This window comes from Gorilla gorilla, chromosome 16, assembly GCF_029281585.2.
Source record: "Gorilla gorilla gorilla isolate KB3781 chromosome 16, NHGRI_mGorGor1-v2.1_pri, whole genome shotgun sequence".
Lineage (NCBI taxonomy): Eukaryota > Metazoa > Chordata > Mammalia > Primates > Hominidae > Gorilla > Gorilla gorilla.
The window spans coordinates 50,761,982-50,789,785 of record NC_073240.2 but is presented as its reverse complement, the minus strand read 5'-3'; the positions used below and the strand labels follow the sequence as shown (position 1 = coordinate 50,789,785).

Below are 27,804 nucleotides of genomic sequence, written 5' to 3'. Positions count from 1 at the left end.
CCTATTTGAACATTACTAGAATTGAGTTGTTTAGCTTGTTTGAAAAGTCCTTCCTTTCCCTTCACAAAAAGGCATTCACAGAATTGTTGTTTTAAAACCAAGGCATTCTTCTGATGGAGGAATTGACAATTTTATTCTTCGGAAATGATAGGGCTAGAAAGATTAATTTGACCTAAACTCCAGGCGTGACTGGGGTGGGCTTTTGCTCTTTCTTGACTCATCAGGGAATTTCATCTGTTCTTTTTCAACACCTATTTTGGACACACTTCCAGAGAGGCCTTTTTTTTTTTTTTTTTTTTTTTGGTGGTCTCATTGCCCTCATTGCTCTTTTAAGTTTTATAACTTCACGTCAGAGTTGCTTGTTGTTCCAACCTATTTGCTGTAAATAAACCATCTCTATCTTTCTATCTCTTTCTGTCTCTCTCTCTCTCTGATATATATCTATTTGTCATATTTATATGACAGTAGAAAGTGGGGGTAAAATATTCAGGCAAGGATTTTTTTTTTTTTTTGACTAGAGGAACAGCCTGCCTGTCAATAAATTTTATGATGTCCATTATTATTCTCAGCCTTCCTTCTCTTCTTTATCACCATCTTTTTCTTATTCTTCTCAAATCACTGTAATTAGAAAAACAACGATGTATCCCGTACATATTAGTAATCAATATGCATTTATTGGACCTGAAATTTAAATTTTAAATACAAATGTTACCTATTACCATATAAACTTCATTTTTAGGATCTCATTCTCATTTTTTGACTCAATGCATGAGCTATTTTGTTTATTTTTATTTTTGGATTAAAATAAAAGATAATGTTGTAGATGATAGAGAAGATGAAGAACTCTATGTGTGAGAATGGCCTAAAAAATAAAAGGCGATCCAAAAGTGTTCAACTTAATTCTACAAATTTATCTTTCCATCAGGTCATGGAGCCACAATCCAAATATTCTTTCACCATTGTAGTTTTGATTTTTGAACACCAACAAAGCAAAACAAAACATAAAACAAAGTGAAATACTTTCTGTTTTTCGTAGTTGTGTTCCAGTGATTTAGTAGCCCACCAGAGGAAAAGAGCATACATTTTGGGATCAGAAGTTCTAAATTCTGGTTCCAGCTCTGCAATTTAAGCTATGAGTGTCCATGAGGATTGTGTTAAGTCTCTTGGGCCCTTGGGTTCCTCAATGACTTTGGAAGGGCCATGGGCTTTACATGAGTTAATTTAGTTCTTCTGGTGGGTGTGGTAGAGTCTATTCCTCCCTCACTCCTGGGCCAGATATGACCTCCCGGGTTCCTCATCCATACAATGGGAATAATACTACTCACTCACAGGGTTGTAAAGAGAGTAAAACGACACAATTATGAGAGAGGGTTTTATAAATCCTTAAAGAATTGTACAGCTTTAGGGTGTTATCATTGCTTTACATTTTACTTTATTCTTTAACTCAACAAATATTTATTATGCCTAATAACCCTATGAGGACAATGTCTTTGGCTCTGAGGACCCAAATATGTTCAGTGCATTCTTTTCAGGTTCCCTCTGATGGGAATATTTGTTTTCTGTTGCCCATGGAAGTTGGGGAAGGGGTGTTGTGTTGGAAAACACCGGTTCCTTCATGAAGAACATAGCAGAGCCTCTCCTGGCAGAGCAAGGAGAAAAGGCACGAATAATTCACAAAAGAAAGTAAATATGGGGCATATGATAGGTGGTTCTGATCGGAATTAATGATATCCTGGCCCACTTGTGAGTTTGGATATTCACGCTTTTCCTTTCCCTTTCTTTACTCCTGCTAGTCATTCTGCCTTGGGGACTTCCTTTCACTGCATCTAGAATATTCCATGACACCCTTCTTCAACTACCAACCCAACGTTGCACTCTCATTTGCACTCCTTTCATAGCACTTTGTTAATGAGGCTCTTAGAACCCTTATATTCTGCCTTTATTAAACTATACAAATCCTTGAAGCAAAGAGATTTTTACTCGTTTTGGTATCCCTTGCAGTATATGCCTCATACTGCTCAGATTCAAATCCTGGCTCCTCCACTTACTGTGTGACCTTGAGGAAGTTACAGAAGCCCTCTGGGCCATCTGTAAAGTGGAGATAACAATAGGACCTGCGTTACAGGATTTCTGTGAATGTTAAATAAAATAGCGCATGTGAAGCTCTTAGGACCGTGCTGGACACATAGTAAACCCTCACTAAATATCAGCTACGTTATTTGGAATCATAAACACCTACACCTGGAACACAAGTTTCTGGATCAACTAGGAATTGGGTCCCCGTAGGATTTACTGGATGAGTCAGCTTGAGGAGGCCTGTTGTGAGACTCAGAGTCCTGGGGAAAGTGGGCCCCAAAATTCATGGGTTGCTCCACTCCTGGCACAGCACTTCTGGCAAACGGGTGACAAGGGATGAGCAGGGCTTTTTCTGCAGCTCTCCTGCCCTTTCCTTTTCAGAATTATGACTGAGTGCACTCGAAAGTAGGCCTGCCTGCATGACAATGAGCGCATTGACCGCTTATCCTCCCGGCCCCGCTGGGCCTTCCCTTCGCACTCCCTCCTCAACCACAGTGAATTAATGCCTTGAAGGACGAGGTTAACAAAAGGGAACAGCAGGCCTCGCAGAGGGACAGGGAGAAGGGAGGATGGATGAAGGGAGTGCAGCAAGGCCATCAAGGAGTAGGAAAGCAGGAGGAAGGTTCAGAGAACATCAAAGAAAAAGCTGGTAACTGGGGAGATGGGCGGAGGTGGGGAAGGTAGGCGTCTTGGTCCTGGAGAGTACAGTGAGCAAGAACAGTTAGCCTGGAACCTATGCGGGTCAGCCTGTGGGAAGCTGGGTTACTGCTCGGGAGAGAATCTGACCGCCAGATGGCAGTGGCGCCTCAGTCACATGTTCCTAGCCAGCTGTGTGCAGGGACTCCACCCCTTGTTTACCATGGTGTGAGTGTCAGTGCAGCCCCACCCGGTCTTCAACAGTAACACTGGATTCGAGTTTCAAAGAAAAGCAGCCCTGGGTACAAATAGGCATCTTTCTCTATATTCAATCACAGATTCTTAGGATTAGAGAATTTTGGATTTTGTTTAAAATGAGCCTTTTAAGCCCAGGGGAGGAGAGGTGCAGGCCCATAGACTGACTGTTAAGCTCTATTGCTGTTTAGTGCCTTGTGCCTGCTTTTATGCATTGAAATTTAAATGTGGGAAATAAGATCAAGGTGAATTTTCAAAAAAAAAAAAATTTTTTTTTCCTTTAAAATCAGGATGGGTAGTTTTTGGCCCAAGAGCGGCATCACTTTCTTTATGTGGCTTTCCTCTGTTCACAGTGTGACAAGTCAGAGAATTTCTGCCTCAACAAGCTTCTGTGGCTCTTTGATTCAGAGTTGTGTAAGAGCCTTGGTAATGCAAACCCACTTATTCTTTTAGGGGCCGTCACAGGGTATTTTTCCCCAGCTCTGTTTTATCCCAGTTTAGACAAAACCACACACACACACACACACACACACACACACACACACACACACGCACACACACACACATGCGCATGCACACCCTATTTTTGAGTTGCAAATTTAAAAGCTTGAGACAATCAAGAAAGTAAGTTGATTCTAAATTTAACCCCCAAGATTCAAGAACAAAGCAATTCTAATGTTTTTAAAAATAAAGGTAAGAAAATATCACAGATTTGGAATGCCAATCATACATTCAGACATAGCTAGAAAATTGTTAAGCTAATGTCTCAAACTAAATTGCTAAAATTTAAGCCAATTCTTTTTAGACATTCAGACTCTTCAAAATTTTATAAAAACACTTATTTTTAAAATAAGTTTAGAAATTTGAAATAAAATCAATAAGCACTTTGCGAATTTAGAGAGCTACCAGGATGCTAAAACTGAATTGTGATAGGTGATATGCAAAGCTCAATTGGACATCAGAATAGAACTGTTTATCTCTGAAAAACCCAAACTACTCAGTATCTGATTTTTTCCCACTGCCTTTGACTACATTTTCTCTTCTGTCTTGCTGTTTTCCTTAGTCCCTACTTTATCTTAGCTCTCCTCTTTCTTACTCCCTACCATCTTTTACTTTTTTCTTTCCATCTTTATCTCTTTCTTAACTTCCTTGCCCCTCTTATTTTTATTTTATTTTTTTAGTTTCCTCCATCTATTTCCCTTCTGTCTTTTCCCCATCTCCTTTGCCTGCTCCCTGCTTTTAACTGATGACACTAGGTAATTAAAGTTTGTGCATATATTTCCAATTATTTATTGGAGAGAGTTTTATGTTAGTAATTATCAAAGCAAGAAAATAGAATTTATATGTTTCATTAAAAAAAGGTGAATCAAGTGGCTATTAATTCATATGATAGCTCCTTTCCTTGCTTGTGTTGTGATAGTCAAGGGGCATATAAAGGAGGAACAGGGAAGAGGGAGGGTTTGGTTCAGGGCATATGACATAGAGGTAGAACAGGATCTCACTTCTTTTACTCTGTTTCTGAGGCTCTGTTGCCTCTTTAGTAGTCAAGAGGTGATATACTGTAGAAGACTTTTAACCAGTCTAACTTCTCAAGTATTCTTTTGTTATGATTTTTGAAAATAGGCTGATTTACTTCTCCTATCAAGTAGTGAGCCACATGGTCTCTGTTATGTTGAAACTGCTGAGCTTGATGGGTAAGTTATTAAAATTAGAATAATTTGGTTGGTTTTTAATTTATTTAAAAGTAATGTCTTTAGAGATAAGACTTAACCTTGTTCAGTATCTTCTTGGGAGACATAGGAGTTTACATTGCAAAGTCCATAGTTAATTACTCTACAGTAATTTTGAAACTGTTTTTTCTCTTAAATTTATTCAGTGAGCGAAACTTATATACAGGAATAACTTTACACAGAGAATCTTCAGTAAGATTCCTTAGATTTTTTTTAAAAAAGTTTTTGCTTGTTTTGATTTCAAGTGATTTTATAGGGAAAATGAGAGGGGTAGAGATCAAGATTCCTTGAGGAGGGAAGGAAGGACTGATGTTACTTTAAAAGGCAACCTTTTGGAACTGTGTCAAATGAAGACATAGAAAAAGAAGAGAGAAACAGAATATGATGCAGTTTTGATGTTGATATTAATTTAGAATTTAGTTATAGACCATATAGCAGTTCTGTTTCAGAGGATTTAGTTTGTCTGGCATAAAAACATTTATTGAATGCTTACATTTTAATGACACTGTGTATTTGTGTTCTTTAGATGGAATTTATCATTTAATCCTGATGTAGGTGCTATGTAATTATGCCCTATTGTACAGACAATGAAATCAAGGCTTAGAGAGCCTAGGTAATTTGTCCAAAGCATCTGAAGAGTGAAGCCAGGACTCGAACCTGGCAGTCTGACACCAGAGTCCATGGTTTTAACTGGTGCCTTCCAAATTATTGTCATATTGAGCTATTCAAATAGTGCTTTATTCTGTGGGACCCTACTTTGGACAGAACAGTTCAGACACAAAACAGTTCTGAGAGGAACATTTATGGCATACATTTGAAAAGAGAAAAATTCTCAAACAAATAATCTCATCATTCATCTAAAAAACCTAGAAAACAGCAAAATAAACCCCAAAGAAGCAGAAGAAAGGAGATAATAAGATAAGAGCAGAAATAAATAGACTTGAAAACAAAAAAAATAAAATCAACGACACAGAGCTAGTTCTTTGGAAACATCAATACAAGTGACAAACCTCTAAGAATACTGATAAAAGAAAAAAAAGAGAAGACACAAATTAGCATATTATGCATGAACCAAATTAGCATATTATGCATGAACCATGGCAATTTGGTGTAGATCCTGAAGACATTATAAAGGTAAAAAAGAAATACTACAAACAACTGTGCACACATAAATTTGACAATTTAGAAGAAATGGACCACTTTCTCAAAGACTATACACTTAATATGAATTGATAATTTGAATAGCTCTATAAGTATTACAGAAATTGATTTCAAATGTAAAGTATAAAAAGCTTTGAGGAAAAAAATAGGAGGAAATCTTTGAAATCTAGGGCTGTCTGGTCAGATTCTTAGACTTGACACAGAAAACATAATCCATAAAAGGAAAACTTTGATAAACTGGACTTCAAGAAATTAAAAATTTTTGTTCCACCGAAGTTCCTGTTAGGAGGACTTAAAGATAAGTTACAGACTGGAAGAAAATATTTGTAAACCATCTATTTTACCAGGGACTTGTATCTTGAATATATTTTTAAAAAACTTCTTAAAACTCAATAGTAAAAAAACAAACCATCCCATTTGAAAATGGGCAAATGACATAAAAGAGACATTTCACCAAAGAGGACGTACAAATGGCAAATAAGCACATGAAAAGATGCTCAACATCATTAACTACTGAGGAAATACAAGCTAAAACTGCAATAAGATCTCACTACAGACCTATCAGAATGGCTAAAATGAAAAAGAGTGACAACTCCAAATGCTAGCAAGGAAGTAGGGAAACAGGATTATTCATACATTGTGGGTGGGAATGTAACATGCTACAATCACTCTGGAAAATGGTTTTGTAGTTTCTTAAAAACTGAACATGCAGTTAACATACAACCCAACAATTTCACCCCTGGGCATTTATCCCAGAGAAATGAAGACATGTTTGTACAAAAACCTGTACATGAATGTTTATGGTGGCTTTATTCGTAACATACAGAAGTGAAAACAACTTGAATATCCTTCAATAAGTCAATGGTTGAATAAATTGTGGTACATCCATACCATGGAATACTACTTAGCAATGAAAATGAGTGAACTACTGATACATGTAACACTCTGGATGAATCTTCAGAGAATTATACTGACAAAAAATAGCCAATCCCAAAGGTCACATACAGCATAATTCTGTTTATAAAATTTTTGCCTTTTGAAAAGGCAAAATCATGGAAATAGAGAACAGATTAGTAGTTTCCAGGTGTTAAGATGGGGTGGGAAAGGCAGGGAGGTGGGTACGGCTATGGAGCACAACCTGAGGGATCCCGCAGTGATAGAAATGTTCTGTATCTTAACTATTTCAATATCAATATCGTGGTTGTGATATTATACTATATTTTGCAAGATGTGAAACTGTAGTAAGATGCAATTCTGAATAAGGGGTACACAGCATCTTTTGGTATTGTTTCTTATGCTGAAAATCACTTTGAAGTTTATCAAGATACTCAGGCAGATTAAACAAGAGTGTGGAATGACAATGAAGGCATTAATCAGGAGTCCTGGAAAATACTTTTTTAAAATTTCATTTTATTATTATTATACTTTAAGTTTTAGGGTGCATGTGCACAATGTGCAGGTTAGTTACATATGTATACATGTGCCATGCTGGTGTGCTGCACCCATTAACTCGTCATTTAGCATTAGGTATATCTCCTAAAGCTATCCCTCCCCCCTCCCCCCACCCCACAACAGTCCCCAGAGTGTGATGTTCCTCTTCCTGTGTCCATGTGTTCTCATTGTTCAGTTCCCACCTATGAGTGAGAATATGCGGTGTTTGGTTTTTTGTTCTTGTGATAGTTTGCTGAGAATGATGATTTCCAATTTCATCCATGTCCCTACAAAGGACATGAACTCATCATTTTTTTTGGCTGCATAGTATTCCATGGTGTATATGTGCCACATTTTCTTAATCCAGTTTATCATTGTTGGACATTTGGGTTGGTTCCAAGTCTTTGCTATTGTGAATAGTGCCACAATAAACATATGTGTGTGTGAATAGTGCCACAATAAACATATGTGTGCATGTGTCTTTATAGCAGCATGATTTATCTACAACTATCTGATATTTGACAAACCTGAGAAAAACAAGCAATGGGGAAAGGATTCCGTATTTAATAAATGGTGCTGGGAAAACTGGCTAGCCATATGTAGAAAGCTGAAACTGGATCCCTTCCTTACACCTTATACAAAAATTAATTCAAGATGGATTAAAGACTTAAACGTTAGACCTAAAACCATAAAAACCCTAGAAGAAAACCTAAGCATTACCATTCAGGACATAGGCATGGGCAAGGACTTCATGTCTAAAACACCAAGAACAATGGCAACAAAAGCCAAAATTGACAAATGGGATCTAATTAAACTAAAGAGCTTCTGCACAGCAAAAGAAACTACCATCAGAGTGAACAGGCAACCTACAAAATGGGAGAAAATTTTCGCAACCTACTCATCTGACAAAGGGCTAATATCCAGAATCTACAATGAACTCAAACAAATTTACAAGAAAAAAAACAAACAACCCCATCAAAAAGTGGGTGAAGGACATGAACAGACACTTCTCAAAAGAAGACATTTATGCAGCCAAAAAACACATGAAAAAATGCTCACCATCACTGGCCGTCAGAGAAATGCAAATCTAAACTACAATGAGATACCATTTCACGCGAGTTAGAATGGCAATCATTAAAAAGTCAGGAAACAACAGGTGCTGGAGAGGATGTGGAGAAATAGGGACACTTTTACACTGTTGGTGGGACTGTAAACTAGTTCAACCCTTGTGGAAGTCAGTGTGGCGATTCCTCAGGGATCTAGAACTAGAAATACCATTTGACTCAGCCATCCCATTACTGTGTATATACCCAAAGGAAAATACTTTTTAAAAGTATCAAGAAGGCCTATGTGTGATTATTCTTCCTCTTTTGTTTTTTCACATTTGAAGGTAGAACTGAGATAGTGGAGAGGATCCTGAGGAAGTAATTCAAAATGATGATAAACTTTGATAAATTACATGACGTAGATTAGGGCTAAAGAACTAGGGCTATCTGGCTTTTTTGGTGTGACTATTTCAGTTATTTGAACAGTTGTTTAAATGGATGGACATGTTGGCCCTTTAGCCTCTATACTATTTATCTCACTCTTGTCCGTCAAGCCCAGCTCAATTTCTGCGTCATCTATGAAGTTCTTGACTATCTCAATTGCTACTCATCTCTGCCTCCTAGAAATCAGCAGGTTTTGATTAATAAGATTACTTTTAAGCAAACTAGCTTGAATTATACATCCAACATAGTCTTTCCTGAAGAAAGCTATTTTAGCAATGGGTATTCCTTGAGTTGGACTCATATTGTCCTACATCATTGTGAAATTCATTTACGGAAGGTTAAGATTGGATGCCTTCTTAGGTACCTGCTTTTTGGCTGTCTAAAATGAGTTATTTCATGGGTTTGCACAAAATTCCACACAGTGATGTTTGCTTTTTTACCTACCGCTTGTTTTCCCCAAGAGGATTGTCATCCACTTGGGGCAGCATTGCGTATCTTGGGTGACTAGGGTATGTATTTAATCGATATTTGTTGACTGAAGGAAAGTACCACTAAACATTTCCATAAAAGATAGAACTCTGATAGCTGATCTTAAGCTACAGTATAAGAGAATTAGGCTGAATTCAGTGAGAAAACTGGGATGGCAAGCCCTTAAAACAAGACGTAAGTGATGGCCATAGAATCTTAACTGCTGGCCATTTATGAATATCAGAGAGCCATCTGTCCAAAATATGTGTGGTCTCACCTATAAGAAGATGCCCAACTCACTGTGACTTGCTGAGCTTGCCTAGGTTGTCTATTTCAGACTTATGCGTTTCTTGGATTGATTCTCTAAGAAAATGAAAGCTGTATTCCCTTTCCCATTTAAATTTCAGCTACTGTGAAATTAGTCATGACCATTTTTTTGCAAGTAAAACTCCTATGTAGATAGTAGACTCTGGAGTGATGTTAGCCTCCTTTATTTGGCAACTGTGTTCCAATTCTGAATGTGTTTTGTAACTCATGCATGATGTCTGAGTAGGTTCAAATGAAACCATATTTGTTATGTCCTCTGTTCTTTCAAACTGCAAAACAGATCATTGTGTTGTTATAAAGATGTGCCATGGGTAGAATGCCAACTCTTAGGAGCCCAAGAAGCCCTGCCCACTTTCCTGAAACAGTGAGCGAAGTGTGAATGACATTCAAAGGAGAGTTTCTTGGATCTCTTGGGTTTGGCTTTGCATGTGCTACACCCACCTGATTGCTTTGGTAGGATGCTGTTGGGCTGTTCCATATAAAAATTCATGTCATGTCAATAATTTCACAGGGAAACGAACCTAAAAGTCCGCCACGCACTATCAGTTACTTCAGAACTTGGAGCAGATATCAGCAGACTTGCAAGGTTTGATGGTAAGTATTTTAAACAGATAAACAAACAAAAATCTCAAACCCAAAAAGCAATGCAACAAAGTAATGTGAGATCCAATTTATGTTTCTTTTTATTTGGTGGAAGGACATAAAATTCTCCAGGCATCAAAGCCTGTAATTTCTTCTCACGCTAAAAAGAGTAAAAATGTTTGCCAAGGAGAGAATGGCTTTATCAGTTTATCGTTCATTTCGTGCTTGTTTCCTTTTTAAATATCATTTACTTCAATCCCATAATACCCTTTACTTGCTTGATGTTGGCCTCCCTGAAGCCATATACAGACTTGCTGGGGAGAAATATTGGCCACCCTTGTATTTCTAGTTCTAGGTCTAACCACCCATCCATTTCCTGGCTCCATAACAAAGACTAACTAGGAGACCTCAAACTTCATGAAGATAGTCATCCTGCCTCAGGTATTTCTGTACCTTGAACGGCGCTTGGCATAATGTCTTGAAGATATTAGGTGTTCAAGAAGAATATTCTGATTTATTAATCAGTTGGTCATCTGTTGACTTTTATTTTAGACCATGGTTTTAGTATTTCCATCTTCATACCATTCAGCTGGTCCCCGGTCTTCAGTATAATCTCTCTTGCCTCTCCTTTTCTACCTATATCTTGTTCTATTCTGTTAAAGTTATTCTTAAGTAGTCACGGAACAACCTCTAGATGTTGTCCATTCTAAGGATATCTGCATGTATGATTAAGATACCACAGAGAAACACAATACTTCAAGAGTCAAAGGAAAGAGACACTGATTGTAGGATTTTAGGCACCATAATAGGCTGCAGAGAGAATCTCTGGAGTCTCCCTTTCACTCCTCAGTGGTCTCATGCTTTACCCACTTGACAGTCTGGCCCAGAATATTAGTATATCCATACAGATTGGCTTTATTTACTAATGGATTTTCATGAGTTTGAGACAATCTTTCAAAATGTGTTTTTGGGGGATCCACTTAGGGAAAACATGGACAAGGGTATTAGCATAATCACATGAGTTAAAGCACAGGCAAGTTTATATTGTAAAGTTTCTCCAGTGCAGAGCTTAGAGCTCCTATTGCCTGTGCTTTGCAATTGCTTGTAAACTCTGTCTGGATTCTGTTAATATTTTAATCTCTCTTAAATGAGTGCTTTTATAACAGATGTTTATAGAAAAAAAAATTCCTCCGAATTGAGATTTAAGTCAGAGAGTAGCCAGGAAACTGAATGGTCCAAGAAATATTTTGATTAGAATAAAACAAATTACACATTTTCTACTAAGTAATTTTTTCAATGAAATTTTACTGTTATGTGAATCCAAAAAAAGTAAATTGTGTTCATGAATCAAAATACTTGCTTAAAATACCTCATTGAATATTTACGGAGTCCCAAAAGGGCCATCTAAATATAATTTACTATTACTCATTTCTTTCCCGGCAGAATTTACCTTTATACCTCTATTGATCTACGAGGAGGTAGAAATTCATGATTTTTAGTGTTGCTAATCATCAAAAAGCAGAACATGATTGTTAACAATTATTTAGGTCCCATTCTTTCCTAGATGCTTGCTCAGATAGGCTACACTATGATGCAGTTATAAACAGCCCTGCAATCTTAGTGGCATAAACACAGTAAAGGCTTATTCTTGCTCATGTCACATTCTTAGTGGGTTGGGTGGCCTTCTCCATCATGGAGCCACAGTATCTGGACTAGTGGCATCTGAGATCACTGCATTGGGCTAAGGGTAAGATGAAAGAGACACAATGGTTTTTAAATTCTTCTTCCTCTTATAGTTCATTGGCTAACATTGTCACCTGGCCCTGACTTAACTGCAAGGGAGGCTAGGAAATAACAAGTATGAATACTTGTTGAGCATTAACTGTCTCTACCACACCCTTCAAGAATCGTGGCCATGTAAGTCGATGCCAGGATAATGCATAAGGAGCCAGGCTGGATTAGGTGGATTTCTTACATGGAACTTCAGAACTGGGGTTAAGCATCCCTCTCCTCAGCATGACTCCTTATACTCTCAATCCACCATACCCTGCTTGGCTTTTTCTTCTTCTTATAGCACTGTCTGGCATACTGGATAATTCATTTATTTTTAAAGTTAATTATTTATTGTCCATCTTTATCTGCTTCAGTGTAAGCTACACAAGGATCTTTGTTTTATTCACTGATGTACACCAAGCTTCTAGAACAACATCTAGTACATAGTAGGTACTCAGTAAATCCCTGCTGGATGAATAAATAAATAGTTACAAATCCCACTGGGGGGCCGAGAGGAAGACTAGTGTCAGGCCCCAAAAAGACATGGGAGGGCAAAGGAAAGTCCTAACGTAAAGAGACTGGGAAGAGAGTGTGAAACGATGGGGTGAGGAGGAAGCTTAAGCTTCCTGAAGTGGCCTTGTAGGACCAAGAAGGAGTGCTGGATCCTCTCCTCCTGGAAGGCAGGTGTCTGGGAGAGGGATCAGCTGGCATGGTAGTTTTAAAATGTCTTTACTTCAGATCCTTTCTGAAGTAAGAAAATGGAACACAGTAGCTCCAAATTTAAACCAATACAAGTGGTGTTGCTCAGGCTGAAAACACTTTCCTCTCCGATGAGGTAACAGGTCTTGAGAAGTTAAAGGACTTGCTTATATATAAAAATAGCCATTTAAAAATACTTCACAAAATTTACTTTTAAGGTATGTTAATAATTATTACTTACTAGATATGACTTGAATTTGCTTCATACAGAATGGGCAACTCACCAAATCCCCAATGAATAATTGTTTTCACAAATAAAGACAACACAGACCTCTCTTTTTTATGATTATATATACTTAAACTGTGGTCAGCTTTTCAGAAAACATGTAATGCCAGATTCATGAGGCTGGTACACTTCTGGGCTAAAATCCAGGTTTCTGTTAAGTTACTTTTTCATTTTAAAATCTTGGGCTGCATTTCAATCTACCTTAAAGTTCAAGGCAGCAGGGAGTTTTATGGGTTTATTCTAATAAGTAAAAATATAATTTCCTGTTTCTAAGAAAACGTCAGAAGAATGAATAGACGAATTAAGGGAAAATAAATTAGAAACAATATACAAATTAGATTCCCCCCAGTTAGCAGCCAAATTTAAAGACCAAGAGGATGATGCAAGGTGCGGCATGGAAGTCTTTGAAAGAGTTAGGACGGTTAATAAACCCTAAATCCTTCTCACGATTGCTCTTGCTTTCCTTGGCCTTCGATTATTTTCTCCATCACTTCTTTCCAAGCCCTAATTTACACATTTCAATTTTAATATCTCTGACACACACACACACTACTATCAGCACATGGTTTTCTAACTACTCCATTTCACCATTCTTCTCTTTCCTTTGTTTCCTTCCTGTATTCTTGCTTACTGTTCTCATCTCATCTTCCTCCTTCACTTTTTTTGTTAGCTGTTTTCTCCGCCTGCAATGTCACTTTTCTGTCATTCTTTATCTTTGTTTTTATCACTCTCTCCGTATTAGTTTAAGTCTGTTTATTAAGTACCTCCTAAGTACAAGATGCAAAACAAAGTATGTAGAATTATAAATGATCTCTCCATATATTACCAAGGTTCTTTTGATCCTTTGCTCCTCGTTCTTTTTCTACTCCCTTTTTTGTGTCTTCTTTATTCAACTTTGTCCTAATGAAATATCAATAGATTTCAGGTTTTCCTCCGGTGATTGGAAAAAGACTTTCATGACTCATGGGAATCAAAACTAGATATTGTATCCTTTAGTTTAAATTAAAATAGGATATCAACATTGTATATGTTTGGCAATGCCCTGGCTAGCTTTGGCAAGGTATAATCGATGAGAAGATATGGGAGGCACACTCTTTACCATGTTCTGTCTGTGCTAAGTATATGTTTTAATTTGTGACTTCTGGGCAAATCTGGGTATGGCATTATTTTTGCTTCTGGTTACTGTGTGTTTTCTCTTCTGAGACTTGCCAAAATACTTTCTCTAGCACCAAATTACAATTTTCTGTCCTTGAATCATAAAAGCACATCTTCCAAGTATCTAAAGACCTGAATTTCCCACTCCTATCCTGAGAAGTTCCCACTGGGGACTCCAGGTTTTGGACACATAGGGTCAGAACTGAGATGGGTTGAAATCTCAGGATGTCTCTGGTAAGTCTCTCTGCCTCCTCACTTTTGCATCTATATTCAAAGATAGTGTCTTTCTGGTGGACTTATTTCTTTCATCCATACATACAGTCACCCATTATTCATTCAGCAAGTGTATATTTAACACAAGGCCAAGGGATTTGTTAAGACTGGGATACAGTGGTTAATAAGTCAGGCTCAGGCCTTACTTTTATAGAGCTTATTTCCCAGGGGAGAAGACAGACTTGAACAAGGCCTCATCCCTAAAGAAGCCTTTGATAAGGTAAAGGTCCTAAAGTTCTCAGGCCCTAAACATGATGTTGATATGTGAGCAAGAACTCACTATGTACCAGGCACCATGCTGAGTAATTGCACACATTATCTTGTTAAACCCTTACAGCTCTTGAAGGAAGAGATTATTGTTAGCTCAATTTATGGATAAAGAGACCCAGGTAAATTGATTAACTTTCCCAGTGTCATATAGCTGTTAAGTGGAGAAGCCAGACTATGAACCCTGGACTTCTGGCAAAGCCTATTTTACAAAGGACACAAAAGGACACAAAACCCCAGGTTGTAAACCAAAGTAGAAAGACAGCATTGGAGGGTTAGGGAAAATTAGCACGAGAGCTTAGCTCTTGATTAAGGAAATAAATGAAATTTTAAAATATTCTAAACCCAAAGGTATGAAATTAATTACCAGAGATCAAGTCCATCCAGCACAAGGATGAGGTCATCATATTTTTAAAACGTAGCAATGTTCTCAGAGATTTTGAATGTCAGGATCCCTGACAAGAGTTTATAGAAGACTTGGCCAAATGTAGAGACCAGTGCACACAAGAGAGTTGGGTTTTGGCAGGTAAATCCATTTATTTGAAAAGTTCTCATGAAAATATTTTTGTACATTTCAAACATCAGAAAAAATGATTTATGGTCTCTTGAATTTTGTAAGAAAAGATACATAACTTGATCTAATATTATAGATCAAATATAATATAAAAAGAGATTGGGCCTTGATTTTCATGTTAAAGTCTTATGGGAATTGAAAAGCTTTTATAAACAAGTAACTGAAATACTTGTCAATTATTATTATGTAAACTGGACATTCTTATTCCTTTGGGAAAACCCCGGATGTAAATTGTCGAAATGTGTTTAAGAATCTTTTGCATATTGTTACTGACTGAACTGAGATCTGTTTTCTGCAACTCCTGACAAGTTTACATATTTTGTATGACTGTTAATGCTGAATTCTGAACCAAGGAAAGGTTGACTCTTTATTCAGGAATCCTTGTATATTTTGTGGTTCTTTCTAAAGAATAGCATGTGTGTAATTCAAACATGGAAAAATAAGCATCTCTTTTTGGTTAAAAAAAAAAATAGCTTGGTTAGCATCTTGTGAGTTTTTTTGCTTACCAGATAGCTTTCCTATTCACCTGGACAGGAGCACAACCCAACAGCACAGCTGACACATGAGGCATAGATTCCATGTAAAGGCGTGAAGAATAATTTCCCTCTTTATTGCTGGTGCCGACATGCCATTATGGTGGTAATGATGGATGGGTGAGCCTTGACAGTTGAAGAGTAAAGAAGCTTTAGAAAATAGGAAGGTGACATACTTCTTTCTAAGAAAATAAATATTTGTCACAATCATCAGGGCAAACACTAGTGGGCAATCTCTAAAACGCTAAAAAAACTCTTGGCTAGAGAAATTCTTGAACGGCAATATTGATGTTTTATTTGCTGGATGATTTGTCTTATGGAAGAGTCGCAGTACAGATAATCAAGAACTATTTCTATTAATAATGTATATGAAGAGATGAAGCCAGCTTCTCTGGAAAATCATAGACTATTGGGCACTGAGTTCCATTTTTGTGATAAACTACAGACTTTCACTTTGAGGTAAATACTTAGCTCGAGAAGTCTGTCAAGTTGGTAATTAACCAACGATCCAGCTGACTAAATCTAGAATGCTCAAGAAGGTCCAGAATGAGATCCTGTAGATTTTTTTCAGTATGGGTCTAGAGCATTTCTGTGTGATTGTCAAATGGATAAATTGCAATCTGCTTTCATGTCTTCTCTTCAGAGGGGCAAACAGATATGACCAGCTAGTTTGATTGTATTTACACTTCATTATTGACGTGATTTTCTTCCAGCTTTATTATTGCCCGTTAAAGATGACTTTGTGCTCCAAACATGTATTCAGTAAATGACTATGTGAGAAATGATGCGATTTTTTCCTTAACTGTTTCCTCATCGATTGTCAAACTGATCATTTACTGCCTCTTTCTCTTCTCTGATTCAACTAGCAAAAGGAAGAAGGGTCCTAAGAGAGCTTTCCCCTCATCCTTGTTATGCTTCATGGCTAGGCTCTCATTTTGGTTGCTTCTAATGCACTTTAATGCTCTCACCTTTTTTCAGTACTCTCAGATCTACTCACCTCCCTTTAGATTTAGGCCAAACTAAGCCCTGCTGGTTGTGCCTGGGCTATTTGATTTTCTAGTCCTTCATTACTATCATGGAAATATACCCACTTTTTCCATTTTTCTTAGATCTGCTCTAATATCCATCTCATCTCTTAACCTCTCTCGAAATCATCTGAAATTTTTTCTATCCATCTCTTCGACAAAGATCCTATTATGTAGATAGTATAATAGGTTATAGGAATACAGAGGTGAATACAGTGCTCTCTTCAAAGGAATCTGTTCATCCCTTTTCGAAAGTGGTACAGAAGAAATTGGGAAGTGTGTGTTTTATGCTAATAGAACTTAAAAAGGGGAAGCCGAGCACTTCTGATGATAAAAACAAATGTAGTTTGGCCTTGTTCCCACCATTTTGTTTTGACTGGGGCCTGTATTTAGAACTTACATCACCGAGACCACACTCTTTGAGAAAGGCTGAATTGGGGCTTAGCCTCCAAGAACCCAGGCAGTACCCCTTGGCCTTACTGCCTGTTCCTGTCTAGAACCACACCCTTGGTGTGAGGTCAGGGAGGGGCAAGCCAACATGTTTAAGGCTGTATTTGCCTCCATGTCAGTCTTTGCTTATGACAATAGAAATGATCAAATGAACCTGTTTTTTATATTCCTTTTGGCAGGGACTGCATATCATGTTGTTTTTGCCCAAAGCACATTTTTTTTTTTTTTTTTAAGTGGCTAGGTTTGAAGCCTGAGAAATTGAGTCTTGGGTCAAGAATCTGGAATAAACTTCAAGCGTTGCTGTCAACCTGTTATTTTATGTAGATTTTGCTGGTGATAGCCAATTCAAGATTTTACAATTCAGAGTGAAAATTATTGGTCAAGAAAAAAAGATACTGAATTCAGGGATTTAGAAAATGTCTCCTCATCTACAACATAGTTGTCCAAACAACTTGAGCCAGTTTAAATCAGTTTTAATTTACTTTTTACTATCAGTGATAGGCTATCACAGAGCTAACCAGAATTCAGCCCCTTCCCTTGGCAAGGTTGTTTGTCTTATCCAAATCCTCCTGCCAGCAGTCTCTATTTAGCAGTGGGAAATAGGGATGTCTGGGAAACTGCCAGTGAGTGCCTAAGTGGGGAGGCTTCAGGCAGTACTTTTGTTTTGTTGGGGAAAGACAGGTGGAGGTTGGAAAAGCAGCCCTGAGGCCATAAGTCCCTCATTCCTTTCACAGTTTTATTTGCTTTTGCTTTTTTAATGCAAGGTCTGTTAGTGAAATGGTTGGTCAGGAGTGACGTGGCCATGTGGCAACTGGTTGCTGTTACCTCTGTTTAGTAGTTTTAAAGGGAGCATCCTAGGGAGAAAGGGGACCCCCCCTAAGAAGCCTCTTTTGAGTTCAGAAGGCAGCTTGAAGAGTGGATGGAGTCAGTGTAATATAGAGGATCTCTAGGCTGACATGGTCCCCTTTCTCTTTAATCAACGCTAAAGATACAGTCCCCTTTTTATTTTCCAAATGCTATGTTTTATGTTCCAACTTGCCCTTTTGAATTCTGATTAAATGTAAATGTATTTTTGTTTGTTTGTTTTTGAGAGAGAGAACTTTGTAGGTACTAATCTCACCCCTGACTCTGGCTCAAACCCTGATTGGATCTACCCACAGCTTCCTTTTTCATATCTCCCCTCTCTTTTTTCCTTCCTCCCTCTGTCCCTCTCTCCCTCCATTCTGTTCTTTCACGTCTTTGTACTCATTATATATAAAAAATTTAACCTTACCTGTTTGCAGTGGATATGTATATTAATCTAATAGTTATGTTTTGTGACAGGGTCCGTGAAAGATTATTTGTGGTTTCTTTTTCTATCTAGAGAACCCTCATCCTGAATGTATATTTTCATATTGAAATAATGGAACGAATTGATTCGTTGATTTGGAGTGGGCATGCCCTTGGTTTGGAATTAAAGAAACTAGAAACATCTTCTAGCCAGTTAGGGGCAAGTTATATGGTGCCTTTGAGAGTCCCCAGAACTCTGAATCTAATCAAGATAAGAAGCATAGAACAGCTGAAAGGAATCACACGCATTCTCAGACACATGTGGCAAACAAGGCCCAGGTTTCTTTCTGGTGGAATACAGTAGGACCTCAGAAATCCTGATTGTGAGCTTAGAAAGATGGTTAACTTTTGTTGTGAGACTAGAAGTATGCTATTTTAAACTGTGTAAAAGTTCACATTTAGCTAAAAGAGATGGAATAAGAGAAACTTTTAGGACAGTCACTGCTTTATCTTTTCAAAAATTATTTGTTATAAACTGGAAGTAAAGATATGCTTTTTTTTCTTTTTTAAGGAAAAAATATCCCATGGCTGTTAAGGTTTCTGTTGTTATTTGTTTTTTCTATTTTTATTTGGACAGTACAGAAAACTGTGTTTCAAAATAGTTGATGGCTTTCCATTTTTCTACCTCCCAGCTTATTTTTTTCTAGCACAATTCTTTATATGTAACCCCAGGCTGTCTAAAGGAGAGGGAAACAGTGGTAAAACAGTGCTGTGGGCTTCTGAAGAGAATTTTGGGTGAGTCATAAAGAGGTTTGTTTTGTTTTTTTATTTTCCAGGGATTGTTGTCTGTGAGGTGCCTAACAACAAGTTAGATAAATTCATGGGAATCCTTTCTTGGAAAGACAGCAAGCACTCCCTCAACAATGAGAAGATAATCCTGAGAGGCTGCATCCTGAGAAATACCAGCTGGTGTTTTGGAATGGTTATTTTTGCAGGTACAGCATGTGACCCAAGGCCAGCTCTGTGGGAACCTTTCCTGCAACGTACACCAGCACAGTCTATGATTCTCTGTGTTCTGATGAGCGCAGTGCTTTCATTCCATGCAAAGTCGTGCTCTGGAGTTGACTTCAGATTGTAGGACGCCGGGAGAAAACACTATTGCTCTGAAAATAGTCCAGGTGGCCCTGCTGTATGAGGAACTACTGACATCTTATTCTTAAGGATGCTGGAGCTTTAACTAGACAGGGGGTGCTAGATACCTACTGCTTAATTTTTCTTTATTAACCCCATCTTAATCACCTTTGTCATTTTATGTATCAATCTGCCTTTAAAGTGGATAAGAGTATGAAAGAAAGCCCCCGGCTGTGCAGTTAATTTTGTAGTTTGCAAAGGTCAAGCAGACCATTTGGAAAAGGCTTCTTGATCCTGTAATCATTTCTGTTTATACTCCATAGCTTTTTCCACTGTTTGTAAATAGGAGAGTGGGTTCTGGAAAGACTGTGCATGATGGGGGTGGGTGGGGTGGGAGGAGGTGCCTCTTACTCTTCTTGCCCACCAAATTTCTTTTCTCTGCTTTATTTCTGTAGGCCCGAGGTGGCCCTCTCTTGCTAGGAAAGCTTACAGTAGCATCATTTCATAAAGCCACTCAAATTGTACTCATGGCTTCAATTGCCAGCCCTTGATTTTAAAAGTCCTGTTTATTGTGACACCAAATTAAGATGTGTTTTGGGCCTCTTGACTATGTGCAATCAAAATTGGAATGTTTTTCTTAACTGACCTTCCTCAACAACAACAAAGTGTTCATTAAAGTCTTAAAAGTGTTCCAAACCTAGAAACGTTCTCCCAATTCCTCTAAATACTGTCAGCTGTTGGTGTTAGCAGTGCTCTTGCTGCTTGGGGCATTGCCATTGTAAAGACTTGGGAAATCCCTAGAAATGAGCCAGTTTATGCGCTTTTACATTTTAGTTGGAAAAATAAACATATGTTCATATATTTCATTACACAGAGAAAAAGAGAGCTAGGCTTGTCCATGAACATTCCTTTATCTTCCTACTTAATGATGGGGAAATTTCATGGTCTTCTGATGGGAAATACCCTCCTGATTTGCTTCCTGTCATCATAGAGATGGAGGTGCTTCATCCTATGGATGGGATATAGTCCCAAACTTTGCATTTCTGTGATCTTGTTTGGAATGGCTAATTCAGGACTCTAGTTCAGCTACAACGTTTCATGCTAGGGCAGGTGTTGTGAACCGCTGAGAGGCCAAGTTCTTCTTTGTAAGATTTCTTTGTGGGAAAATGTTCTGAAAAACAAGGAAGTTGGTTGGTAAGTTGAATAGGTCTCCTTCCAAGGAAGTGTAACAGAAAGTTCACAGAATTTGGATTGGGCAGACCTGAGTTTGGATTTATTATTATTTTTTATTTATTGTTATTATTATTATTTTACCAGCTGTAGGACTGTAAGCTTTGGTTACTTAAACTTCGTAAGCTTTACTTTTTTTCTGCTGTAACATGGGGATAATTATGAGTACATTAGGGTCATTTTAAAGGCTCAGTGAGATAATGCATACGGAAAAGGATGCTTGACAAATGCTATTTTCCTTCCTTTTCTGCTTCTCCCTTCTTTCAAATTTAATTGAGAGCACCCAGCCTGCTCTCTAGGCTGAGAGTTGGAAAAACTTACTGCTCTCTGGACCTTGGCAGCAGGCAGCAGGGAGAGAGGAACACCCTCTTCTTTTGTGATTTGGCCACGGTGTTCACTTGCAGGAGACCTTATCAACTGGATGTTTGTAAAGCAGAGCATGCCTGCATTGACTTTAGTCTGGTCACAAATGTTAGTAGAAAGCTTAATTAGAATGCTGGCAAACAGAAGAATTAGTGGTTGGCTTCGTCCATGTCAGAGATGAACAAATGGATGTCACAAAACCTCTAAGTCTTAAGACATTTAGTTGGGGAACTAGTTCCAGGTGAACACCTAGGTCTAATGAAAAATATCTGCTGGGTGCGGTGGCTCATGCCTGTAATCCCAGCACTTTGGGAGGCTGAGGCGGGTGGATCACGAGGTCAGGAGATTGAGACCATCCTGGCTAACATGGTGAAACCCCGTCTCTACTAAAAATACAAAAAATTAGCCAGGCGTGTTGGCAGGCGCCTGTAGTCCCAGCTACTCGGGAGGCTGAGGTAGGAGAATGGCATGAACCTGGGAGGTGGAGCTTGTAGTGAGCCGCGATCGCACCACTGCACTCCAGCCTGGGTGACAGAGTGAGACTCCATCTCAAAAAAAAAAAAAAAAAAACCAAAATGAATTATTAAGTATTCTTTCTGTGTTATTACTCTAGTTATACCTACCACTAGGAATTGTGCAACGAATATAGATGACACAGATATGGTTTGCTTTACAAACCTATAATTTATGAAGGTCTAATATGTATTAACAGCTAGGCTACACCTCCCTGGTAATGCCTTCTTTATGCTCAAGAGAGGAGAAAATCTTGTTTCTGAGGGCAGGAATTATATTCATTTAAACAGTCTCTAGGAGTCTACCATCTTGAGTGCACACTGCATTTTTGTCCTAGATGTCTTCTGTTTGCTCTCCAGATTTCCTCTCACCTTTTTCTACCATTCTTTCTGCCCTAGGAGGCTTACTTGTGTGGTTTATACTAATAGGTTACCTTGTACTTCTGCTTCTGGTTGGGCTTTGTCTCGGGGATCCCTAGGAAGAGATCAAAAGGAAGAAGGAGATTACGATCAAGGTATTTACTCCTCCAGGCTGCATTCTTGTGTGGTAACTTCAGGCTGGCCAGATCTATCAACAGAAGGCCACTCTTACTCTAAGGGCTGCAAATTCCTGTCCCCTCTTTCCCTTAGGGTCCAGTAGCCATTCCTTCCCTTCATCCCTTCTGGCTCAGGTGGAGAAACAGCTTGCTTGCTACATGCCCTTGGTTAATGCACTAACCTTTTGTTTCCCCTATAATCCCACCTATGCTTTTTGTAAAGAGTTCTTTTATAGATAAAACTTCCTCCAATTCTCTTTGTTCAATGTGTCATCTATTTCCTTTTAGGATCCTGAATGAGACACAGTCTTAAGTATTGGTTGACTATTTCATATAGTTTTAGAAAATAGTAAAGACCAAGAACTTTAGAATTACTTATGTCGAGGTTCAAATTCTCGCTCTGACACTTACTGGATGAGAAATCTCAGGCAAGTTCAATTGTTTAAACTCAGTTTCATTATTAGTGAACTGAGGATAATAGTACCTAATTTGTTAGTTTGTTGTAAGCATTAGCTGAGATTATAGGTGAAATGTAGATGTTCAAAAAATTAATTTACTTAAAATACTTACAAATTATTTATTGAATGTCTACTATATGCTGGGCATTATGCTACTTACTCATTGGGGATTAAAAATGTGAACAAAAACAAATGCAGTACCTTCACTCATATGATTTTCAGTATGGTAGGAGAGAGAAAGAGGCATTAATCTCAAGCCAAAATCATATCAATGGCCAAGGCCCTGTGGCAGGAGTAAGGAAAGTGAGGTCAAAAAAGAAGGCCAGTATGGGGTATGGAGAGCACAGAGGATAGGGATGGATATGGGACTGGAGACGTGGATAGGGGCTAGACCATGCTGGTAGACCTTGTGGTCAGTATCCAGGAGTTTGGTCTTTATCCTAAGAGCTTAGGGACGCCATTGTAAGTTTTCAAACAGGTGGGGTATATATGTGTTAATTGTGAAAGGCTTAATCTTGCCAACACTGTTTGTAATGTTTGTAAATAGACAGCAGGTCCTGGGGTTGGGGAGGAGGAAAAATATTGGTTAGTTTTGGGGGCAGAGTGGATACAGGGAGACAAAGTTTCTAGGTTTTTACAGCTGAGAGGTGATGGTCCCTCAGATTAGGAAAGGAGAGGGAAGTAGATAAATTCAGAAGGCTTTTAGAAAGTTTATAAAGTTGAATTGACAAGCTTTGATGACCAGGCTTGAAGGTGAGGATGATAAAGGTATCAGCTATGACTGAGGTTTCTTCCAACCTTCGCAACTGGATGGATGGTGATGATACTTACTGAGATAAGAAGCTTGGAGGAAGATTGTAAGCCAGATTGGACAAGGGCAACTTGAGAGGCCTTAGAAGAATCCAGGTGGAAATATACAGGCAACAAAATACGTAGGTTTAAATATATAGATTTAAAGCTCAGAGGAACAGCATGAGCTGGGGATACACATCTTGTCTATATTATTAAAACTATTGGTCTCAAAGCTACGGTCTTAGGTGAGATTGCTCAGGGAAGGTAGATTGAGTAAGAAGATAAGGTGACCTATGCCTGAGTCTTAAGGATTCTCAGTCTTTAGTAGCTGGGTAAAGGGAAGGGAGAGTAAGTATCATGGAAGACAGGAAAGGAGCTACCAAAGAGGTAGGAAGGAAAGCAGGAGAATTTTATAACACAGAAGCTAAAGGAAGAGTATGTTTCAAAAGGATGGAATAGTCAACAGTGTCAAAGGTTGCTGAATAGTCAAGAAGTTATGGAGGATATTGATGATAACACCAGATCTGTTTTGGTGTTGTGATTGGCCCAGAGACTAGGTTGAGTAACGAGTGGGAGATAAGAAAACGGAGGCTGTTGAGTGTAGGAAATTCTTTCAGGATGTGCATATAAACATTTGTGGTTATATTTACATAAATGCTTAGTAATCCATAAAAAGGATTCCTTATTAGTCTGTGTGCATTTGTGTGCCTAATGGAATGTACATTTTCAGCACCTAACTGGTCTTTTCATATTTCAGTTTTTAGCAACCGCAAACTTTATGTGTGTGTGTGTGTGTGTGTGTGTGTGTGTGTTTTTAAGCCTACAGCACCAAATATCCCCAGGCAGTCTCCCATCTAAGTACTAACCAGGCCTGACCTGCTTAGCTTAGCTTCTGAGATCAGATGAGATCAAGTATGTTCAGGCTTGATCTCATGGCTGCAGACTATTTGGCCTTTGTGATCTTTACCATAAAAGAAATATTTCCCACCCTCAATGTTCATATGATTTTAATAAATGATTCTGAGAAAATGTAGGTGGTCTATACACAGCAGTAGCTAGGAATAGGACACTGCAGTACAATTTCCAACTTAAGACAATGAATTGTTATGAAACCTCAGTTATTGCTTCTGTTTTTCTTTTACATAAAGAAAAGTCTTTTAAGGATGTGCCTGTCCTTCCCTGACTTCTGGAGTGGTATATAATTTTGGGTGTGCCTCCCTTTTCTCCTTTCTTTAATTTCCCCCTTTCTCCTATATTAAATGGCTCTATGGATTGAAAATCATGAGGAGAATATGTGAAGAGGAAACACTGGAGAAATTAGCTTTAATTAAAACTTAATTGCTTCTATTTAGCATTTTCTCTGTCCACAAGGAATTTCTTTAACAATATTTTTCAATATTCTTATTTGTTTATCATCTAATAACCCACTTCTAAAGCAGTTGATTATATTCTTAGAATTCCTGGAACAAGGCACTTATCATGGGATAATGTAATTACCTGAAATAAATTTAACACAACATTTAAGACAGTTCTTGTCTTTACAAAAATTACATATTATATACATGCAGTATACAATACACAATAAAGGTTTAAATTACTTGCTGATGTATTTTGGGGGGCTATTCTAGTTTCTCCTTCAAAGGGACCTCAAATCTTTTTGGGAAACAGATCTAGAATTTGATTTATTTTTCCATTTTTTTACCTTAGTGTTCTGAATTGTGTTTGTTGCTGCATTATTTTTAATATTTCCAAATTATTCCTCACTTTTGTTGACTTTGTTATCTTTAACTATGTCAAACTAGAAGCATATTCATGTATAGACTTTGAAAAAATAGCTTTACTTAAACCTTTCAACTACAAGTTCTGACTGTATTTATCCTGGTCTAAGAAGATCACATCTCTTGCAGCTTCCAGGATTGTTGTTAACCTAATTGTTGAGAATCATAAACAACTTAATGGCCCTTGCTCTTAATACAAGTTAAATTATTGTGAAAAATAAATATTTTTTTCTTTCAGAGACATTTGATATGAGCATTAATAAGAATAAGAATACATAATCATATCATTTCAAAGTTATTTACTTTTTTTTGTTTTTGCAGGTCCTGACACTAAACTAATGCAGAACAGTGGTAAGACAAAGTTTAAAAGGACAAGCATTGATAGATTGATGAATACTCTAGTACTATGGGTAAGTTACAAAACTAGGCGATATCACTAGTCATTGTTATCTTAGCATATTTACTGTATCTTGCTGGGAATTCTTTAAGAAGCCTACATTCTCCTTGTGGAGTTTGTTTTTGGGGATTTTGCATTTGAGGCTCAGTTACACTGCCTTCTATTTTCTAGATTATGCTAATTTCTCAACCAGTGGTAGAATTTATCATGAGAGGTAGGTTAGTGTTTATGGAGGTATTCATGGTCTTACAAATTCCCCATATCCCAGGGATTTGTTTTTGGAAAACCAAACATAGTTTTTAAGGCAGTTTGGTGTTTTTGTTTTCTTACTTTTTTTCAGATCCTCTATACATAGCTTATGGTGGGCAGGGCTGGCTTCACGGGTGTGTGATCTGTGTAACCACACAGGGCCCCACACTGAGAGGGCCTTATGTTTGGTTTATTCAACTTCTGTTGCCATCTAGAAATTCTTAATACTTTTAGAACAGAAGGTCCCACGTTTTCATTTTGCACTGAACCCTGCAAATTATGTAGGTGGTTCTGGTTATAAATCCTTTGAGCCCCACCTCACAGTTCTCCTCCTTCACAGAGGCTTCAAACCTGCTTAGCTCATGATTATCTTTCTCTTATGAATTTTTTTTTTACTTCTTATTCTTTTGAAATGATCTTCTCTACTACTCGTTTACCAAAAACATTCAGATATTCCTTACATTCCATCCTTTTGTCAGTTAATCCTGTGCTACCTCATACTATTGATATACTATCTAGTCTTTGTATAATACTGCTTTGTCTGCTTATATAGGGGTAAAGTTCGAAGACAGCCAGTTTAAAATATAAAGACTGTGACTTCAAACCATGTTTTCCCATGTACCCTATCACAGGCTCACAATCATAAAGAATCTGAGCTCAATATGTATTTGCTTACCTGATATGTAACAATTGGACTCTGAATAGGGAATGAAGGTAATTAGCACTTGCTGTGCACAAAATATTGGCCAGGCTCTGTGTTTTACTTTCAGTATCACCTGCAGACCTGGGGTTTTCTCCAGCAATACCAGTCACCTTCATACAGAGCCTATGAGGCCAAGAAGACATGCCCGTAAGGGCCTGTCACCCCTCTGCCCCTCAGGAATTTCTCATTTAAATAGCCCTGACTCCACTTCAGGGCATGCAGGGTGTGTCTACCCACCACAGAGCAAACTGACCCAATCTTTCATACTAGAAAATAGGATGATCCACTGGGGAGTTATAAGCCAAATCAATTCTTAAATTATGGCATTTAATGTATTTTACATTAAATTTTAATGCTCTAAAGTCATTATGTTTAATTAATTTGTAGTCTCAGCCATTAAAGAAGATACTGTAATATAGGTACCAAAGTCATAGAATTTTGGGGGATTCACAGTCCTACTTTTCTCTCATACATGGTTTTCTAATATACTTTAAATCAGGCTTTTCCCAATCTTTTCTTCTTATACACCTATTCTTACATGCCCATATTATGGAATAAAGAAGAAAGAAGCTCTAGAATTTCTGAATATTCCTTCTTGGAAGAAAAAAGGAAATAAAGGAAAATCCATTTCTGTTCTGTAGCGCTACTCCTCCCTCAACATTGGCTGGTCTCAGCTCCCAACATAGTGTGACACTTAGCTGAACAAAGTCTCCACAACATCTTGTTCAATTCATGTCTTAACCATGTTCACTGAGTTCGTGGCCTTTCCTTTCCCAGGAAGGGTTTTAGACTCACTGTGGATTGACTTTGTTGTCTCTCTAGTTGTTATACCTACAAATATGTGTTTTTCTAATACTTCTACTAATAACCACGTAAGAGTCTGCTAGTGGTTTTCAAGTTGCTTCCCACATTTTTATCCTAAAAGTAAAGTGTATATGCCATGAAGTATTTTAATTATCCTTATATTTCTTGTTGATCTCAAGTAATGATTGTACAGCCAGATCTATAGCCAAGAGACTTGATTAGTATGAAATTGTTCTTTATCACTGATATTTTCTTTTGCATTTATGCCTTGGGTGGCCATATAATTTATCATCCAAACAGGACACCTTTGAAGGTGAAATGCAACATTATTACTATTACATCCACAATAGTTGTAAAGTGGGGCCATCCAGGGCAAATCAGTGCATATGGT

At 37.9% G+C, this 27,804-nt stretch overlaps 1 protein-coding gene across 3 annotated transcripts in view; it reads left to right on the top strand.

Moving 5' to 3' along the window:
• The window catches only part of ATP8B4 (ATPase phospholipid transporting 8B4 (putative)), a 283,542-nt gene that overhangs the window by 131,278 nt on the left and 124,460 nt on the right, over positions 1–27,804 (top strand). For 2 of the 3 annotated variants that reach the window (XM_055362981.2, XM_019011219.4), the window contains 4 exons: positions 4,591–4,661; positions 10,086–10,168; positions 19,297–19,455; positions 25,582–25,670. In XM_055362981.2, the coding sequence (XP_055218956.2) occupies positions 4,591–4,661; positions 10,086–10,168; positions 19,297–19,455; positions 25,582–25,670 (402 nt within the window). Of the gene's footprint in view, positions 1–3,012; positions 3,661–4,590; positions 4,662–10,085; positions 10,169–19,296; positions 19,456–25,581; positions 25,671–27,804 lie in introns of those variants that run through there. The other variant, XM_063698541.1, reaches the window with a different exon arrangement.